This window comes from Boleophthalmus pectinirostris, unplaced genomic scaffold (genome assembly GCF_026225935.1).
Source record: "Boleophthalmus pectinirostris isolate CB_2022bp ecotype Guang Dong unplaced genomic scaffold, ASM2622593v1 HiC_scaffold_16, whole genome shotgun sequence".
NCBI lineage: Eukaryota > Metazoa > Chordata > Actinopteri > Gobiiformes > Gobiidae > Boleophthalmus > Boleophthalmus pectinirostris.
The window spans coordinates 18,359,121-18,381,278 of NW_026571095.1; the positions used below are offsets into that span (position 1 = coordinate 18,359,121).

Here is a 22,158-nt window from a genome sequence, read left to right on the forward strand (position 1 = left end):
GTCTGCTGCATTACTGCTCTGTCATTTAATAGCTCAGTAGGAAGAGCTGCTCTGCTCACTTCAAGTAAATGTGATGTGGGATGCCTTTTATTATGTTTTTTGGTTGTGAGCAAAGTATTTCAATGATTTATACATGCACTTTCACAACCCACAAAGCTCCTTTACAAGTGCATTATTCATCCTCTCTCACACTTCGCTGGTGGTATCATGCTATTATTCTAGCCAAATGCTGCCTGGGACAAACTGACTGAAGCAAGGTCACCCAACTTAAGGGAGAGCTATGCTCACCGTGGCTAGTGTGCTCAGAATATGTCGAGCACCCTCTGGACCACTTCATTTCTATAGACTCGTTAATGCTCACTGCTAGAAAGACAAGGCACGCCTGCATACATACCTCTGTGTGTAAACTGTGGTGTGGAATGCTGAGAGCATAAAATGTAAAGATTGAGTCTCTATGATTCTATAAGGTTGAACTTTAATGCTGAGTGTAGCGTATTCTCGGGTGCTAGCTCACAGTGATTTTTTTGTGGTCTTAAACCTCAACTTGTAGCAACCTTATGTAAATAGATACATATGTGAGTTCTATTAAAATGATGATTAATGATGTTAATACTGACTCTGAATTCTCTCTGTAGATGTAACATTCTGTTATCGCTGTGACAATAACCCATTCGTGTGCTTATTTTAATCTTGTAGGTCACAACTCTATGTCATAGATCCAAACAGCATAATACATCATGTATCACTTAGATTAAATAGAATAGGTCTCTTATGTTCTTACTTTATGCTAACTTATTATAAGTGAATACGCTCTCTTGATTAGCGCATTTTCTTTGGCATCCAACTCTTTACGCTACGAACATGTGCATTGTATGTCGCGATAATAAGATACATACATTAGGTATTTGGACTGAGAATTGTCCATAAGCCGGGGTTCAGGACTCTTGAAAATTGTGAGGAAACTAAAATATTGGGCTATGAAGCTCACAGCGGTGCGCAGAATCAACGCTCCATGAGAACATGGGAACATAGCGATGACCCTAAGTGGCGTGGAATGGTCAGAATTCCTGTGGGCTTTTTAAGTCGTATTTGGCATTTAGTTTTAACTACTGTGTGCACGAGACACGTAGTGTTGTGTGTAAATGGCTAAGTACACTAAGTGTTACAAAATATATCACAATCTGCTCGCGAGTGCCCATGGAGACTAGATTAGAAGCTATTAACTTGACTATCGCTGTGGATGAACCTTCTCAATCGAAATCAATATATGTTGTGGTCGTGCCTCAGCTAGATAAGACGTCCATAGTCAGTGTCAAGCCCACGGTTAAGTATACGCATTTGGTTGATAAGCTGCTAATATATTACCGACAAGTTATTTGCATATAAGAGCTATCAGGCATTGTAGAGACCAGGATCGTAAGTATGATCTAGCCCCTAGAGCTAGTGTATTTAGTACTGACCTGAAGGATGTTTAGCCTCGTCTAGACACAGTTAGCACGAAATACAATGCACGTGTTTGGGTCTATTTTGAGTATGTGTTTGCGTCGTCGAAATGCTAAACTTGAGGAGGGATTCTTTCTGTGTATTAATATTTGTCGCTTAGTACCCAGCGGCTCTTCACTTTGGAAGTACCTCGACGATCCACACTTCAGTTTAGGCACAACCCATCTAGCAGAAGCTAATTGGATTGATATTACATTGAACTATGCAGAGCTAGAGCGTGCACCACACATTTCTACTTCGTGTTCCTAATATAAGAGGACAATTCTTCGCACCCACTCTCGCCTTCGTCTACACTTTGTCGGTGAGTTCTTTAGAAGCATACTAGAACTGTGTTGTTGCTTTGGCTGGAACAACGCATACTTTTGTGATTTGTTTAAATTAATACTAGAGCTGCTGGCTCGCAGGCGAACACTAATCGCGACTGATTTTTCCAAGTTTAGGAGTGGCTTAGCGCTGAACCAGGACGTGGTGGTGAGAAACAAAATAGGGACACTCCGAAGCAACGCTCGACAACGCTGTATATTTAGCTCATATGTGGTGAACGTTTCCCTAATGCCTTTGCACCAGACTATATAAGACACTGTTTCCTCGGCTTATAGTCGACACTATGAGCATACTGTCTCTGATCTATGCAGCTCTTATTTAACGCAGAACTAAATTGTGATTGCATACCTATTAGTAATCGAGTAGATGCACTTTAGGGAACTTATCGGAGATGATGTCCAGTTCTGAGTTCGAGATTGTGTCCGATGTCTGCATGTAGTGCTAACTGTTGTGGTCGTATTGTTTGGTCCGATCCTCATGATACCTTGTCTCTCTTTCATGACAGTTACTAATATTAAGTCTATATCTCATGTTTCAACCAAGTAACAATCAGTCAGGCATTTAAAATAGGATGTCCTGGGTCTAACCTTGATAATAGCTAATAACTCTAATTTCTCGTACGCATCTTCTTGTATCTCTTGAATCGACATAGTCTACGCCTTACTACTATTGCAGGGTCTTGTATTTCTTTGTCCTGTATCATTCTTCCACTAACACGGCGTCAGATCTAAATATGCTTGGTGTATCGGACCTCATCTCAAAATTGTTGTGAACTCGAGGCTCTGTAGTATACTTGTATATACTTGTCCATTGTACCCCGGTTACTTGTGTCTCTAATAAATGTCGATTCGAGAGAGAGATCGTCTATTATCTAGTGTTGCTAGAAGCTATTTGCTATTGTGACATATTTCTTTTCTTCAATTTTGCAGTGGCAGTGTGTTTAGTTTCTTTCCATATCACATGTTTAATTCTCTAACTCCACGATTTTAAGACATCCAGTTTAATAGAGACAAGGATAAAACATGCTAGCTGAACTCTTGTAAACAATACACAAAAGTAAACACATAGACTCATAGTGCGAAACCTGACTACTCATTTATTGGTAATTAGGTCAATTAAAACTGTGTAATACAATTTTACAGCTTTTTTGTGCTTCAAAGGTCTCATAATTTGTGATATAGCGTTGGTAATGGTTGGTTGAATAAACAGATATTCTCTCGTCTGCAATAATTTTCAGATGGTATGTTTTTGTTTTCACTGCTCTGGTAAATAATACATATGTGCTATTAGTGTGACTTCATGTGGTTCTGTTCGTATTATTGTTATATATCAATACGTCAACAGGCCATAGACATCAACATGAATCTTTATATTGATATTCCAATTTGTGTTATTAATATAGTCACTATTAAATCATGTATGCTGCTTCTACATAAACATATTACAATTTATTTAATAATATAATATTATAATCTCAGAATCTGTTTTTACCCAGTGAGAAAATTCTAAGGTTTGATTGATTTTAATATATTTTTTCTCATTACAAACAAGGATCAACACGCGTTTTGCCTGTGATAAACAATATTCACGCTTTCTAGCTTTTGCTCGTAGTTCACTGGATATCCTTGATTATGTGTGCAAACATACTCATTCAAAAACTTCGCGGCCACCACGACTAGGATCGACATCTAGTCTATACGCATACAGTGTTTCGCTGTATACCTCAGTGCAATATGCAAAAATATGAGTGTAGCACAACTTGATTGTGTTTTTCACTTCTCGAGTGTCTGTTCTTCACGTGGCATCCAGCATATATTATCGCTCTTTTATATACATATAAGATATTTTCTTATACCATCCAGTGTTCACTTCTCGCACTAGTGGAAGGGTTATTAGTTTGATTTATTATTACTCCATGTACTAGGTGTTTATCCTTGTTCATGACAATAAATATCACTGATGGAAAAGAAAAATCACTAGTTTTGCTTATGCTGTTAGAGTTGTGGAGCACGCTTAAGTGCGTGTGTTTTCTTTTGAGAATTTTCACAAGTAGCTTGAATTACTGACAAACTGAGTACACTCCATGTGGACAATGGTTTGATGAATCAGCTTCTCTCGCTCCACTCTCAATGGAGAATCCATGTATCAAGGTCTTACATTATTGCACTAACATTTAAAACCTGTAAAAATCTTTTCTTCTTCGTTAGAGTTACATGTAGATTTTTTCTGTTTCTATGGGAGTATGTAATTATCATTGGAATGTTCCACAGTATGACATTAAACAGTCTGTATCTTACATTTATTCAATTACAAGTGGGGTCTGTTTAGATTAAAAACACATAGATCTGACTGTAATTGCTCCTGAGTTTGGTCTTCCATGATGATGAATGGATGATACAATGTTTAACACCTATCCGTGAAACTTTCCAAGACAAAACCATACCACCTTGCCACGGAGAAAACATTTAACGAACCCCATTCACCAGAAAGTTGCATAATGCACCTTTAACGTGAATTAAAACATGTTAATTGTCACCGCGGTGGGCACTGTGGGTAGTTTATCTGAGGTAAGTTTTTGCTTGGACTTGCTCGAGTGCTCTTGCCCAGTGTTTTGGAGTCCGTACACTTATGTGGGAATTCGGGCGTCTTCTGTCTTGTCCTGACCTCTCCTACCTGTGGCCTCCTCACTCAATCTCTCCCACTGGGCTGTATGTTCAATGGGCCTGAAGACTGCAGAGGGAGGATGAATTACGGTGACCCCATCCAACCTGCATAACAAGAGGATGCTCGGTGAACACACAAGTACAACAAGTATATCAGAAGATAAGTGCTAGTAGAGCAAAGCCAGAATAATGAGTATTTTGGTAAATAAGTAAATGTGAACCTCTAACCTAGAAACCTAATGTTCTAGTAGTGGTTTCTGAAAGAGGATTCTGACTATTCTGCAGAAAATGTGCAAGCACTACAAAAAGGATTATATTTTGAGAAAAGTTGGTGAGTGAGTTTGTACAGATGGATCGCACGAGCCATGTCTGGACTGGCAGTGGGCAATGGAGTGAAGGGTCTCTGCCCAGAGACACAACACAAGTGTGTACTTTAGAGGAATTTTTGAAGTGGCTACCCTCTGGTCTTGAAGTGACGTGTTGAATCGAGCTCGCCGTTTACTTCTTATCAAAGTTTCTGTATAGATGCTACTACTCACTACTTAGTCAGTGCTACTACTGGCAACGACTACTAATATACTACTACTACTACTACTTGTACTGACTTTTACTTGTTGTAGAAGTTGTTGGTAGTACTTTCTACTTACTACTACTACTACACTATATACTACTACAATCTACTACTACACTTACTATACTACTAACTACTTACACTACTACTACTTACTACTACTACTACTACTACTACTACTACTATCTACTACTACTCTACTACTACTTCTACTAGCTTTCTACTACTACTACTACTTCTACTTCTACTTCTACTACTAACTTTACTACTTCTACTACTACTACTACTAGTACCTAACTACTGCTGCTGTGACTTCTACTGGTGCTACTACTACCTACTCTACTACTACTACTACTACTACTGCAACGTTCTACTGGCTGCTACTACTACTACTACTACTACTCTATAACTAACTTCATTACTGCTAGATTACTACTACCAACTACTACTGCTACTACTACTACTAGCGACTTCTACTGCTGCTAATACTACTACTACTAACAGAACATTTCAAGACAAAGCAGAATCATACTGCCTCTCTTCATACTACTAATCGAAATCACACGACAAGGTGAGCTAACTGAATCACCTCAGATTTTATTCTGTCTTAGTATTGCTATCTCTCATGTGATTATGATGATATTATCACAATCTATCGCACACACCACCCACCAAATTATAGCAGGAACTGCTATTATTAAAATGAGCATCTGTAATTATTTAAATCTGGATCGCCTAGTTATTTATGAGCTCATGGTTCTTGCTTCTATATCTCTTCCTTTGAGAGTTCGAAATAGCCACTATGGAAAACATTTCTCACTTGATTCATGCTAGCATTATCACAAGTGGCGTCTCCGTCGAGACTTGCATGTTAGCACTAGATGGCAGGATAGAGAGATACGTGCAACGGCAACAGTATATTCTTACGACGTACAATGAGCATACATACTCAACTAACGTAATATAGAGGTGTGAGACTATCCTGCGTATCGCCTCTCACTTTTTGAGCTCTTAGTAACCATCGGTCTATCTACATGACCACGACTCCACATCTCAAATTGCGCCAGTCCATCACAAAATACATCACAATCCTCACCTCTTTTCTCAGCTCATCTCTGTTCTTTGACCTTGCTTTACATGCCATCTTATTTGTGTTTTATACGAGAAACTTGTTATTAGAGACATGGCTCTAAGTGCACGAGAGACGCGCTCACTGATTCTCTTACTTGTGTCGCTCTCGTAATATGCGTAATTAACTTCGTTATAAGTGAATTTCAATTCATAAAGTAACATTACTCGTGTGCACTCTCCCATAATTGTTTATCCACTCCTCATATTCATTAGATCGCATGTGGAGACCTCTCAGTAGCATGCAATGATCTATTGAGTCAAATCTTTAGCCTCACTCTCTGTTCTGTTCTAAATAATTTTGTGACTAAGTGGTTTCTTTCTCCAGATTGACTCGCTGTTGGTCTCGCTAGCTGTGTCTTTGACTTGACACGGATGGCGATTATTAGAGAAGTATTTGTCTGCTTTGTAGAGCCTAGTTTGTATCATCTCTTCATTGAGTAAGCTTATTCACGGGAAGAACTGGACGAACCCTGATGGAAAGGTCGACAGACACTGGAGATGTTCGAATGCTTCGTAAGATATAGATATATAGCACAAACAGTGATCATATGTAACACACCAGTGATGAAATTAGCATACTGAATAATTATCTGCAGAAGTGCCGTGTTCGACTGAGCTCATTGCAACTATACGACATCTGCTTAAGTGAGAAATCCTATGCTTCTTATGGCAGTAAAAGTAATCTCTGAAAAAGCACACGCACGTGTGCACTGAAGTAGATGGTGTGAGATAACTCTCAGCACTCTTTTTCTGTATATAAAGAACAAGATCTTATCTCATGGCTCGCTATATTGTAATCTTATTGAATATTATTTTTTTATTAGATGCTCACAATTTTAGAACTCTCTCTGGTTGGTCAGCTTTGTGAGATGCCAATTTCTGCTGTTAATTTATGCATGCTCAGCTATCTCATTAAAAAATTTGTGCTCATTTTAGTTTTTTCTCGCACTCATTTATAGTGAAATAGCGACTGTGCATAAACATGAGCTTAATATATTATATTTTTTATTTTCTATATTCTTAGACACATATTTTTGCTGATCTTAATCTGAGTCACAGCCTTGTCTTTTGAAGAGTTGTTAGTCTGTACGTATGGCTAATGCGATCTTTTAGTAAGTGATTTTTAATAGAATTACTCATGTAAGTTGATTCCTTTCAGGCTTTGAATCCACTGCTCGCTCGTCTGCTTTCGCTCTGATACCTCGTCTAGCTCATAAACTTACTTCAGAGTTTGGAAATTTGAAATTGGTTGTTGCGTTGTATCGAATGAGTGGTTATATTGTGTTTAGAATCCATGTTCTGAACAGTTGCTTCTCTTGTTGTGTCCGCACTGATGGAGGAAATGAGGAACCCGTGACTTTGATATATTAAGTTGATTGCGCGCATCGCCTTGGATCTAGTAATGGCAATAGAGGCTTGGTCACTAGATGAATAAGTTTGTCTACAGATTGAGAGTTCGGAGAGCTTCATAGTGTGCAGTCGCAGTGAGTACCATCATCAGGCCTATACTGTCGTGCGCTCACTAACCACAACTCACAATCAACTCACATTCGGTATATAAAATATCTGTTGTTTGTATGTTAAGGTTCTCAGAGGGTAAATGTCTTGAAGAGGTAAGATAGCATGAGGGAGACTCTCTAACGCGCGGTGAGCAGTGTGCGTTAGTTGTATTCAACCATGTCCAGATCATAAACAACGGTAGTTGGGGTTCCCACGTCATAATCCACAGTTCTAGTATCCAGTTCTTGACTATAGCCTTCACTTCTAGTAGGGAGCTCATAAGATAAATTACTTTTTTGATCCATAGCATAGAACTAATGAAGAATCTCTGATAGGTGCTTCGAACGAGTCTGATTTTTTTACTGGACTATAAGATATTTTGTTTGAGCGAGGTAGTTATCTTAAAAGCTCTCTCTATGGAACCATGTGCACTTTTGTATAATTGGTGTGAAATAAGTAAGCTTCTTTGTTGGATAGCATATATACATTCAGACTAGAATAGATCTGACTAACCATTTGCTCACAGTATTGGCAAAAGCATCTTTGTAATATTGCTTCCAATGGTGATTTAAAGTCAGTGTGAAGTCCGCTATTCCTCAAGAAGACGTGCCTCATATAACTTGACTTGCAGATATACTCTGGTCATATACATCAGATACATATATGGTGATGACGCTCATGTTGAATGGAGAAGTGCTACGTGGTATTGGTGTCACTCAACATAACCAATGCAAATGAGAAATGATGGTCACAGCCATCATTGACATCGACTCTACTCATTTTAGATTCTGTAGAATGAAGAATTTACACAAATCTATAATTGCGTCACTGTGCTATTGTGTATTAAGCAAAGAAGTTTTTCTTTCCTTGTATATGGAGTGTTTGGTCCTAAACTGACGAAAATAATATAATTTTGTTAGAGGAGACAGACGCACGTTTGGTCTCACCAGTGGAGGGACAGACACCACAAGCTCTTTTTTCTGACTTGTCTTGCTGTGCACGCTTTAATCCTGGTTCAACCGTCATCATATAAGAAGTGCAATGCACGCCTTACGATACAGCACCAATGGGCAGGTCTTGAGGCGGTTAAGTGCACGATTTCGCCGTGTTGTGGCCGTATACTGTGATACATGCATAGTCACCTGATATAGATCATTCCACGCATCTATCAATCATCTTAGACATCACAATAAGTAGAAGGTGATGTACTTATATATTTCAGAAAAGCTCACACAGAATTCAGCAGAACGCTAGTATAATATCGACGAAAATAAAAATACTTGTATGGACATAGCTTTGACATTTGTCGTCCTAACACGTAATAACTACTCTGGTGACTCCAATTCCGCTGTGTGTTCTAATACTGTGTAGATACTATGTTGTTGGTTGACTCGCACACAGTAGGTACATATATTGTACACACTTAAAACTTCAATAATATATAAACAATAGTAACAATTAAAGATGGTGTTAAAGACTAAATATAAATGCTATTTTGATTATTAGTCAGAAGATATACTCTTTTACTCAAATAAGGAAGCTGCGGCTTACAGTTGGCAATCCGAACCCATCTTTCGTACAGCGCACATATGATTCATCACTCAAAAAGATGGAAAAATAGAGTGAACAAGTCAGCATAAGCAAAGATGTTGTATAGCTGGGTTTCCCTAAATCAATTTGTAGTTTCTTTGCAGATTGTGTACTTCGAATATTATGGAACACACAGCTTGTTTTCCTACTCTCTTCCTATAAGCCTCAGTGACTCTCTCTCTATCTATCTATACACTCCTCACAGATAGCTCAATACACTAAAGTACCGTATACTATTACAGGAACCATCTCATATTATCCTATGCTATTACGGACGTTTAGTTTCATATGTGTGTGGCTTTTTACAGAACTGTGGATAGGACACTGGAACACGTTACAAGTTGCAGTTGTGCGTGTGTTGACTGTTTTGACAACAGTAGTCCTTCCTCCACTGTAATCTGCTCTCATACTATATCTTGTACTAGAAGTTGGATAATCGCTCGCACTGATACTCTACCTTTTTTAACTGTGCCTCGAGCAGTTCGCTATTCTTCGAGATATATTGGCTCGATGCTTCTTTTTTACACTCACTCTCCTTCTCGCTTTTGTCTATTGTCCTCTCTTCTTCGTGTCATTGGCACTTGTGATGCTCTCGAATAAAGTTTTCTCTGCATTCTCTACATCCTATAACTGTCATCTCCACGAATATTGACATATCCTTAGTGCTTATAACAATTAGTTAGTAACAACTCCACTGATGCTGGCCCTAATTATACGCCGCTCTCTCACTATTTTTTTATGGTTAGGTCAGTACCACCATAAGAGCCACTAATGTTTAGGAAATGCTATACTTGAATAGGACATATTATATGGAGCATCTTTATTATTTGTGGATGTTAACCTGTGAAGATTAGTTCTTGTCAAAATGAGGGATATTATTTTCGGATAGCACTCTGGATCTATTATATAGCACGGTATGAGAGCATTGAAACACTTGACTCTTCAGTCTAAGAACAAAATTCATTTTAATATACAAAACACGACACGTCAGCATGAATAAAACTGAAAGTCTCTCATTCTTCCTCTAAGTGTAATAACAAGGATGTGTGGTATCGGCCTGATTATATAATGTAAAGATCGTTTTCCCTCGTAATTTACACGAAATAACTAGATGTTCTCACAAAATAAATATTCCGCTTCTATTTACCATATGCGAAGACTCATGCAGAATAATGTGTCAGGCATTTTGCGATCTACAAATCACCGCTTTATATACGAATATACATATGCGATTTGATACAATAATATTTCGACATTGATGTGTCGTATTTTACGCTTAGTTATATACTAGGTTGATAAACTCAAATATGTCTATATTTCTTTAGGATAGTCCAATAAGTTGCAAGGTTAGAGCTAATATATGCTCGTAAATAAACACTTTATTAAATAACATCTCTCGCATCATTTCCAAAGTGGCAGTGCCTAATTGATTTAATAATCGAAGATGAATTAAAAGGTCGCTGGTGACAACTATTGTGACTCAGCCTCAATTACACACCAAAATGCACATTTATGTCACTAAAAATACAATTACCGTCATAATATAATACTATCTCTTGAGATAATATGACATAAGACTAAAGGAATAACTGTCTAAGTCTAGCAGTACAGTCAGTCATCACAAAATTAGCGAGATGACTAATCTATCCCGAATAAATATGTGTCTACACTATTGTTGTGATATATACTCGAAGTTAATTGATATTAACTAGTAAAAGTACATTGCCCTGAGCAACACGATATCTCTCTCGCACTATTACTCTTATGTGACACTCGTACTCATCATCTTGTCATCTGGATCTAGGAAATGTGAGACCCTTTATAATGCCATATTGATAGTTCGATTCAACATATTCATTAATTATGAGTCAAAACGTTTCATATAAAGTTGACTTGATTTTTTATATAATTTAGTGATATATATTATTAATAAAAAAAATAAGATAAAATTATTTAATACCACATCACCTAATCTTTACATTTAGATTTGTTATTGTGCATGTCTGATATGCTAACTAAGTGAGAACTCATAATGATATCACCTCATATACGTTGACAGAGTCAAATGATCGTGTCATGAAATTAATGCAAACGATGTTTGAAGAAGTCACGCTATTTTTGATGCATGATTTTGGACATTGAAGAAGCCACTGCATATTCAAATCGCTTGTTTTTTCGCACGCAAGACTTCAGTTAAGACGCCTCGTCTTGTGATAGAAGTTTGTAATAGCCATCAGATGCCACACCAACAGGAAGGAATTTGTTATCGCTGTAGGCCGTTTGCACTCAACAACTCAGTTTTATACGCACTCCATCCATCAGCTTATTGTATTTTTTGCGATTACAGTGAAAGAGTTCATTATAGAAAACGTTTTCATATGAGGCTCCTCCAGCATGGTGGGTGTTGATTGTATTTGTCTCTCTATTAAAACATTTAAAAGTCCGCTCACTCTGTTTCTGTTTGAACTCAGCATTCTAGTAGTCCCCCTGCATGCTGCCTGTTGTGTCAATTTTCTCCTTACAGCTAGAGCTCCTAGTACCACAACACAGCGCGACCTGTGACTTAGATACTGTGACTGAGTGTGTTGCTGTTACAAAGTATTTAGTAGTGTGAAAACTTTCATTTCTTCTGAAAGGTTGTTTAATTTAATGATTTAGCAGTTGAGCTCAATCCCGTCTTTTGGGTTTTGTCGTTAAAAATACTTTTTTTCCCTTTGGATCGTAGTTGAAATGAGTCTTTTAGAAGGTGCCATCTCCTTGCTTTGTATTGTAACTATACTGTTGTGGTCAATTCATTAAAAAATCATTATATGCGTTTTGATAATTCTCTTTGTGACTAGTTGACTCAGTGATCCCATGCACAGGTGTCTTGTCTATAGTGATAAGGCGTGGTGCATAGTCAACTTCAGGGTGTACAGTACACGCCAATGTTTTTGGCTGCTCTTGTTCCTATGTGCGCTCTGCGTCTCAGGGCAATTGCTGTATATATCGATAAGTTGATGTTTCCCTTAGTCCGCTCTACCATTTGTTTGGCTCGGTTGTAGCAGTTCCATCAGGCCTCAACCTAGCACTTGACGCAACGGTCACAGTGTCTCGTGTTGTGCCTCGCCTGTAAGAATAATGGGATCGTACTCTCCGAACGAGCCGAGGGACACGTGGAATACCTACGAAAACGCACTAAGAGGGCGGTGATCTGTGGCTAAGTACTGACGAGAGTGTCTTCGCTATTGTTCTGGCCTTACGCCGATCCATCAGCACTCAGCCTATCCACCTGGGCTCGGCCACCCTGGCCCGCCTGCAACCAAGTATTGTTTTTTCTGGCCAAAATACTCATAATGGATTGAGTAAAACTGTCTCAATCACTAGCGCCTTGTGGATGAGCCCAGATGGTGATGTCTAGGTAAGCAATACGCTAAAAACGTCTAAAGTTACATTTAGGGAAAAAGATTTAACTAGGATTATTATAGCTGGAGTTTTTTTGCTGCAAGGAGCAGAAAAGCTTTGCATAATTTTGATATAGATTATAATACTCTTGTAGCGCAGTGTAAATACTTACAACTAAATGCAGGGTTTCAAAAGTTATTTAACATCGCATCTCTACTCATTTATGATAATTGTTGCCTTATTATAGAGAAATGTAGACACATGTATTTTTATTGTGATTGTTCTGCCTTATATAATCTACACTGGCTAGTGTCTCTTCTCTTTAGCCATTTGGTTATTTCTAGATCTCATGCTATTTCTATATGAAATATTTGGTCATGTATAAACAAGAGTATTTGCTTACTGAGTATTTAGTACAGTTTATATGCTACACTCACTGCACATAAATAAAAAGCATCGCTGACAAAAATGACATAGGTTTTGGAGTTGGGTCTTGTCCTCCACTACTCTCGGTATCCGAAAATTGAACCGAAACGTGACCTCCTGCAGTCTCCGTATCTGGTAGCTTCATCTGCATATGGAAATAAAGGAGGCAGCAGCGTAAATATTGCCCTTAGTCACAGTTCTGTGGTAGCGGCCTTTTTCATATTGCGCCCAGTGCTCTCCTCTGCCAAGGTCAGAGCTAATCACAGCTAAAATAACAATCCTGCCTGAGTGTTGGGCCCCGTGGTTTAGGATAGGGCATAATAAAATGTCAGTGCTACCTGTGCACAAATCCTCAGAGCTCAATTGGATAATGTGCAGGTGCTGAGAAGGCTCTGGCATGCGGCCAGCATCATTGTCATTTCCATTCAGTCTGGTGGATCACTACTCATGCCTCGGTGATAGGGCATTATCATTCCAGAGGAGACTAGTTCAATCAAGGAAGAAGCGCAACATGGCGTGAAGGTGATCACGCCGAGTGACTTCTGCTGGAGTTAGAAAATGAGTTCTCAAGTGACAAGGGCGTTATCTGCAACCGGAAATGTGTGTTTGGACAATCAGCACTTCTTTTCTACTCACGCGGTTTCCATCACCGTAATTAAAAACTTATAGCTTCTAACTTTGACTTTTATATACTTTTAACAAAGATTAATAATATAATATATTTATCTTTTTTATTTGATTATGTCCAGCTGAAATAGTTTGTATTCAGATTATTTAATTTTATGGTATTAGCTCTTATGGTAATTAATTACTACTACCTATCCTTCAATCAAAAGGATATGGCCATTATTTTTAAGTGCACCATTTCCAAAATTTCACTTTGATTGATTGATTGAGTTTGGATACCACCATTGACACCTGTGAACATAATTTGAAATCAACCCTTGTTGAAAAACATGAACATGCCAGTCATCCATACTTCAGATGAATTAAATCAAAGGCCGTTTGTCAAAGAGATTGGTTAGTCTACCCCTGCCCCAGGTCAAACGTGGTGTGCTCTGGGGCCTGGGGAGAGCCATGCAGAGTCATGAGAGAATAAAAGGTCCATTTGCCTGGCTGCAGCTCAAAGTCAATTACCAAGCGGCGGCATGCAAGCTGCTGATATGATATACCAGCCCTAACCCAGGGCCTCGTCACTATTCGTTTTGTCTCACCTCCTTTCCTGAATGTGCTCCCTTGCTCTCTTGCCTCCTCACTCTTCCAAAACCTTCCTTCCTCTTATTTCCCCTGCGACTTGTGCCCCTTCTCCCTTGTTCATCATTCTTTTTCCAATTTCTCTTCCATGGCTGCCTGTCGTGTTTTTTCTGTCACCCGTCCCCAGCCGTGAGCGCCCTGTCATTATCGCTGCGGCGTCAGAAGCGTGACTCGCTGTCTCCTCTGGAAGAGGACGATGTGAGGGAGAACATTATCACCTATGATGACGAGGGCGGAGGAGAGGCCGATACTGCAGCCTTTGACATAGCTGCGCTCCAGAGCGCCCCCCACAGCTCACGTACTAGAGGTTATCGCACGCTGGACAGCAGGAATATGTGAGTTTTCTGTGCCCAGAACACTTTGCTTCAGGTAATGGTTTTATCTATGAAGAACAGAGCATAAAAAAGGTGTATTTACATTTTCCTTAAAGACAAGTGCTTCTTTTTGAAAAGCAAAAATAAATAAATAAAAAAGCAACACGAAATACATCATCAGTCCTGTGACAGCTATACCCACCTACAGCCAGTGTATAAAGGTGAATGAATATCAGTATTCTAACAGACAAAATGAACGTCAGAATCTCTAGTTCTCTAGTGATGATTAAGTTTCACTCAAAACACCACTGTTGTGTTTGTTAGGTATGGCTTGTTCAGGCCCTCTACAATACTGTGTTGTGTTCACTTACTTTGATGTTGCACTGAAAGAGCATTATTTGCCTTTGGACTAATAATTAGTTTGGATGAATTCATGTGAGCCATATGAGAAATACAAAGACTGCTTTAGGAAAATTATTTCCCACTGTTTGCGGTGGTGGACACAACAACAACACATGCTACTAATGCAATTCTGTGCAATGTTTTGTAATAAACTTTACCTTTCTCTCAGCAATACTGCTTTATTTTAATTAATGTGTGAAGATTTTTTACACTAGTGTGAAAGAGTATTTCATGTTAGTGAATATCAATTGTTACCCCATTGCTATAGGACCTCCAGCTCTACTCTAGGATATTTACAGAAAATGATTTCATGTGCATGTGTTTTTGACCCACTATTGAGGCACTATTGTGCACAGTGTAATAGGGTGTGTGTTTGTTCCAGTCGTTATGCCCATCGAACAGTGGAGAAGGGTCGCACATACAGCTGGGCTCAGAACCAGGGTTTGGAGCAGACCTACAGCGGCCCTGGGGGTCCTCTCTACGGCCGCCTCTGTTACAGCAGTGCCACTCTCCCGGTCCTGCGCCGCACTCCTGGAGGGGCGTTCGAACCTGGCCTGGCCGAGCTGGGATATCGCTACCCTGGAGGCCAGCCGGACCACTCCCTGGTCATTCAGAATCAGGCAGCCATGGTGGGGCCCATGGAGTCTGGGGCTGTTTACATGGCCCCCACAGACCTGAGCATTGGGAGTCGCACTGGGAGCAGAGAGGGAACAGCGCCACAGAGCAGGGTGAGCACCTCAGATGGAGGTACCCCGAGGACATCTGACAGTCATGATAGAGGAGGGGGCACAGGCACAGCCAGTAACTGCACCGAGGCCAGTGAGGACAAACTCAACGGTCAGGACATGGACTGGGTAAGATTTGCACCAGCTTCAAGTGTGACAGTTCACAGAATATAATGATTATGTCCACTGCAGAGAGCTGTTACATACACCTGACACCTTTGTGAGACAGTGCACATAAGCAGAATTCTGCCCTGACTCCACTGCTATAAAGCTTGGCCGATTAAAAGGCTGACAGCAAATGTCCTGGCCTCCCGCAAATGCATTTTAGCAGCAATTACACATACTATATAGTTTTATGTGAGCTGCTCAGCTTCTGCGAGCTACTGTCTCAGCCTTAGGACACACAATCATCTCTTGCACAATAGTAACTAGAACTTAGTAGTGTCATTATGTTATATGTATTTATAAATGTTTGTAATAGTTAATGTTTTATTATCTTTTCTTGAGGGAGACTAGTTGTTCATTCAGTTTATTCAATAAGAGCAAAATATTGACATTAGAGTAAAAACAAAATTATGGAAAGCTCCTATTTCTTTTGTAGCAGGGTCCATTGATAAAGTGACAATGCCCTTGGTATTACACCTATAGTAAAATGAAAGTACATGGGGAGAAAGGTAACATTACACAATGTGTATAATACAAAGTGGTAGGCTACTATAATAATACCTGTGTAAACAATCCTGGCTTGTGAAATGAGTGTCAGCAGTTAATGCATATGTGAAGGGCGAGTGGGAGCTTTGATGGATGGCAGTCCTTGTGTGTGGGGAAAGAAAGCTAGAGATGTTGAAATTGGACAAATATTACATTGACTTGTCAATTCAGATGGGGCCCATATAAAGCATAAATGATAATGAATTATTTAATTACATTTGTTAGTCAAAGCAAATACATTATATACATTTAATTAATATTGATAGTTGTCATGGTTACTGCAATACTGTATTAATTTATTTTGAATGTAGACAGAAGATGGAGATTTGGACAGCCATTTATATTCTGCTGTTCATTATCATTTTGCATTTTATTTATTAGGTTTCTTTGTTTAATTTGGAAATATTTTATCTTTTTATCACTTCCTGTCCATTTCCTTCTCACAGTGCAGTGTTAGCTCATTCTAGTCTTGAATTAATATCTTCCATTTGCCTCTCTTCATCTCCCTTGTTTGTCTCATTTGTCACCACATCCCCTTCTTTCCAAAATGTGCTGATGGCATTTTATCTCCAAACTTAACACTCCCAGATCTATCCCCAAGTCCTCTCTGAATCCACTCACCTCCCCTCCCCGCAGGTGCAGTCCGAGAGCTTGCCCCGGGAGCAGAACCTGGTGATGACACGCTCTGGTTCCATGATGGGACAGGGATGCCATGGCACCACGGGCGGCTGGGTTTGCGACTCTGCAACACTCCCACTGGCCGGACGAAGAGCCTCACGAGCCGGGATGTCCCCAAAACGCTCGGGGTCCATCCAGGGTGAGACAGAAGCAGGAGGTGGGACAACAGGAGAGAGAGAAGGACCAGGGCAGAGGGACTATCCAGGGACACTGGGAAGGGGCGGACTGGAGATGGGGAGTAGCTTCGTAGTGGGGAGAGGAGACCGAGAAGGTGGGATCTCTCTTAGTGGAACGCCAACTGGATTTCCGGAAGGCTTTATCGGAGACTGGCGTGACCGTGTTGGGATAGGGGGGTATGTGGTTGGAAGAAGAGATATGAGCCCTCAGCTTTTGCCTTTGCCACGAGGGGGGTATCCTGGAGTTCTGGGTGCTGCCTGGGCTACACCCGGTGTGGAAGCTGTGCGAGGAGCTCCTGGAGGTCCGTCTTTGGCCTTACGAGTCGGGGAATTCCTCCGCCTGCGCCTCGCCCAAGTCACCTTTGACCCCTCTCAGCCACCGTATGATTCAGTGCAAGTGTACGGCTTGGAGGGCACTGGGTCGCGGGCTGGCTCCCTAAGCTCGCTGGAAAGTGACGCAGACAAAGACGGAGACAAGGACGACTGGGGGGCCGGCATGGAAGAGTGGGGTCCGCAGTTTGAGAACCTTGCGCAACTTTTTAAAGAAAGAGAAAAGGAGAAGGAGGAGAAAGAAAAATGTATGGAAAATGCTAACGAGGATTGTGAGAAAAAGGAGGGAGGACACGAAGGGAAGGACTGATACATATGGAACAAATGGGGGGCAAAGGGGGTAGGGGAGAAAGGAGGGAACAGGGGATGATGAAAAGGCAGGCCGCGGCAGAATAATGCGAGCAGAAGTTAGAGGAGAGAAAGATGAAGAGGCAAAGTAATAAAAAGAGACAGAGAAAAATGAGCCCGAGGAGGCCGGAGAGTGAGAGGGCAGGGGAGGGAGTGATTGATGTAATTTAAAGCAATAAGTGTTGAAACGCAGATATGCTTGAGCACAGATCCTGAGACAATGCACAGGCTGCTTCTGCTCGGGACAACGATAATTTGTTAAATGTTTCGGACAAAGAAAAACAATCCAAACATCTCTAGACTGGATTTTAATTCAACTCTCACAGGAATGAGTAACGGTGGCAGACAAGAAGGGAGACGTGGCACATTGTTTCTGAACCTGTAAGGAATACTATGGATGTATATGAAAAAAACACGCATCTATTATGCTGTGCAGAGAGGAAGTGACACAACCACTTTGTAAAGAGTGATCATATCTGAGATGGAACATTAGTTTTGAGAGGAAAATGTAAGAGTAAACATTTAACAAAAGCAGGAGATGACAGGAAGAACCACAGTGGAATAAATATATACAGGGGGCATATACTGTTGTGAAAGGCGCACCCGGGAGAAGTGAGACGATTGTACAGAAACTGTTACTTTTTATTCCATCTGCAGCGCTGGAAAAAGTGAATTATTCAGCTCACTACTTCATTCCAAATGAATATGATGAATCATTTAAACACTGCAAAAGATTCCCCCTCCTTTTAGCCCACAAGGATAAAAAAGAAACATTGTGAAAAATTTAAGCTCGCTAAGGGTATCATCCACTGTATCCCCGGCCTCACCCCACTTGCCATCCCCCGGGTCTTCTCAGCGTTCACAAAGACACACAAAGTAACTGGCTCTGATTGTACGGTGATAAAATACATACATTCAATTTATGTTATGGAGAATTCAACACTTTTATTGGACTATAAATGTTTTTATTAAGGATGTCCCTACTATTTTTTATACATAGTCCTCCTCCTCTTCTGCAGACTCACGGCATGCATTTAAAACCAGTAAAACAAAAGAAGCTACGGCAATCAATTCTGGCCAAAAATGTGAATACATTCAAATGTTAACGGTCAGAGTTTTCAGTTGAAAAAGCACTTTTCTACTGTGTGATGTTCAATATTAGACAATGAATCATGTCATAGTTGTTTTCTAAGATGTCAGTTAAACAAAAAGAGTTAACATGTCTGACTGTATGTATAAATAAAACTATGTAAATATTGTCACATATTATTGTGATCACATGTGGGGCTGTGCAAAAGTTTTAGAAGGGTGATTAAAATGGTGCTTTAAATGTATAAAGCATCTTTTATTTATTTATCTCTTTTTATTTATTACTTTTTAAGGATAGTTAGTCATGGACCAAGAATTCAATTCTTAATTTTGTGTGAATGTAGATCACTGTTGATATCTGGGGATCTGTTTGTGGCTCAGTGGTAACCATGAACTTAAAAAAAACTTGAGCTTGAGTGCAGTCTGGGGCATTGCTTTGTCCTATGCCTTGGCAGAGGTCAATGTTCTACAGGTGCTCCAAGTTTTTTTTTACAATGTGTATTTTTGTACATTTGTTATTACATAGTTTTTCTTAACCTGACTAAGATTTTTGCACAGTCCTGTACATGAGTGTAAAATATGTCCAAACGCAGCACTGTGGAGACTGTGTACGTATACTGTAGATTAGAAATGGATAAAGAGCAAGACTTCTTGATCTGTTTACACATGATGTGGCTTGTTCCCGTTTTGGATGGACAGGCAAAGCTTTCAATTATACATGTGGCCTCTGGCCAAAGTTTCCTCTGCACAATATTAGTTACAGAATGCCTCAGAGCAAGCCTGACCTAGCGAGGAGCCAATCTGAGCAACATCCAATGGTGAGAGTGAGGAGAAGCTCCCACAGGACTACAATCTCTATCTGAATATGACACAGAATAATGTAGTTTTTATGTAAAAGACCAGTGCTACTTCTTTGGCCTGGTTTGGTAATATACAGGTGCACATCAATAACAGTGGAAATATTGTGCAAAGTGATTACAGTTTAATAATTATGTAATATTAATTTATCTGTTTTTACACATTCTTAATGGGATATAGAATTTTGGCTGCAAGCTTTAAAATCATTACAAAGGTTGATCTTGAAATATTATACACAAAATAAAAGCCTTTTAAGGACACTACTACTGAAATAAATGTATTTGTCAACAGTATTTTTGTTTCATGAGGTGCACCTGTACTGACTGAGAAAGAGCTTTATGAAATTAGACATATAGAGTTTGTGATTAGAGGGAATTCCAATGTCTCTGTAAAAAATAATGGCATATTTGATTATACCATAACAAAGTCATATATTATATACAGTAAATTATATAAATACCCAATTTATAATCAAAGATGCTGTCCCACAAAATCTATCTATATACAGAATGTGGGCTTCTTCAGAGTGCTTTATCAAAAACATCATAGTCCATCACTGGTTCACTGTAAAGCCACCGACCTGCTCTGCCTGTTTGGTTCATGTCTTGTTGTCATGGTTTCTAATGTGAACACTGGAGGTACACATGGGGCACTAGGCCAACTGACCCACAGTACACTCTACCTGAGCCACTGACCAGCACCCACAGCGCCTGGATGGGATTAGGACCAATGTACAATACTCTGTGGTACTTGTAAATCTGCACAAGAACCAGAGATGTGAACCAGGGGTGCACAACCTCAGTGGAAATGATGAATTTTGGCCTTCTGCCAATGGACCTCTCAAAAACATATTGATCTACACCAGACAACATTATGCTGCAGTACTGAAACACACAAAACAAATACATTTTAAATTTGGATTTATTTACACAAGTAATAATTGCATATTTATTTTTTGTTACTTTTTCTGTTTTGTTTCAATCCTTATTTTGTGTGTGTGTTTTTTTTTTCTTTTTTTTATTTTGTCATTGATTAAGGGAATTTGTGCCAAAATATACTCACAAACTGGCTGTAAATGTAGAAAACACTGTGAATTTCATATACTGTGTAGGACAAATCTTTATAATTAGAGAAATAGACTGAATATACTTTGCCAAGGCAGTGTGAGCAGTTATATTATGCAAATGAACTGTGCCAACTTTTCGATTCCCTCTCTCCAAATAAGCACCTTACAGAACCAATAATTAAACTATAATCTAAAATAAAATAACAATTAGCAGAGCCTATAAGTGACTCTTTGTAGTTAATCCCAGTTGTGATTGGCTCTAGATTTTCCTCTGGCTGTATTTTTGAGGCACTCTTTTGGCTGATTGGACCAAATCCAGCTGAGGATCGCCTGATTTCTCTTATATCAGACGTGTGAAGCTGTTCACCCACTGAAGCACTGCTCTCTCTGATTATTCCCCCTTCTGAGCCCCCAAAATTGGTCCAATCAAATGCCTGATTAGCTGAATAAGTTGTTTTAAATAGGATAAAGCCGCATTCCCCCGAGAGAAAACCCCCTTTTTCTTTTCTGCTTTTGAGAGAATAGATGCACTATAAGGTGACAGGAAAAGATTTCTCTAACTTTGTCTTGGCCACAATGCTTTGAAAATCTAGATTTCAGTTAGATTACAATGCCTGCATATTTTGTTTGTTTGTTTGCTAACACTTTATAATAACTATAGGGCAAGGATTTTACAGTCTTAATATGTTATGAATAAAGACTTAACATAGATTTGACTAAGCCACAACACCTTTATAAACTCTTGTGACACTATGCAACTGCAATGCAATGCTATTGAGGTACTTGAATTTACAGTAAAAAGTACTGACTGTGATTATAGCCAATTCTGTCAGTTAAGAAGGATTTTTGTGGGCTAACAAAAACCTAATGTCAGTATGGAGACCTCTGCTATAACCCTTTAGTAGTTACTAAGCATGAATTAATCTTAAAGGCCCCATATTATGCTATTTTCTGATCTATGTTATAATGTTGTTTCCTCATCATAAACATACATGGAGTTGTGTTTTGTTTCATTTACACATTTAACACACAAACCCTGCATATAAGTAGAGTTAGGCAGTTAGAGTGCTTCTCTCAAACAGAAAACACTCTGTTTAACCTTGTGATGTTATGTG

The 22,158-nt window shown here is 39.5% G+C and overlaps 1 protein-coding gene across 1 annotated transcript in view; it reads left to right on the forward strand.

Moving 5' to 3' along the window:
- LOC110170370 (uncharacterized) overlaps nt 1–17,992 on the forward strand; it is a 186,422-nt gene extending 168,430 nt beyond the window's left edge. The window contains exons 9-12 of the mRNA XM_055151955.1: nt 12,487–12,587; nt 14,474–14,681; nt 15,445–15,916; nt 17,087–17,992. Coding sequence (XP_055007930.1) covers nt 12,487–12,587; nt 14,474–14,681; nt 15,445–15,916; nt 17,087–17,992 — 1,687 coding nt within the window. The remainder of the gene's footprint in view (nt 1–12,486; nt 12,588–14,473; nt 14,682–15,444; nt 15,917–17,086) is intronic.
- The last annotated feature ends 4,166 nt before the right edge of the window (nt 17,993–22,158 follow it).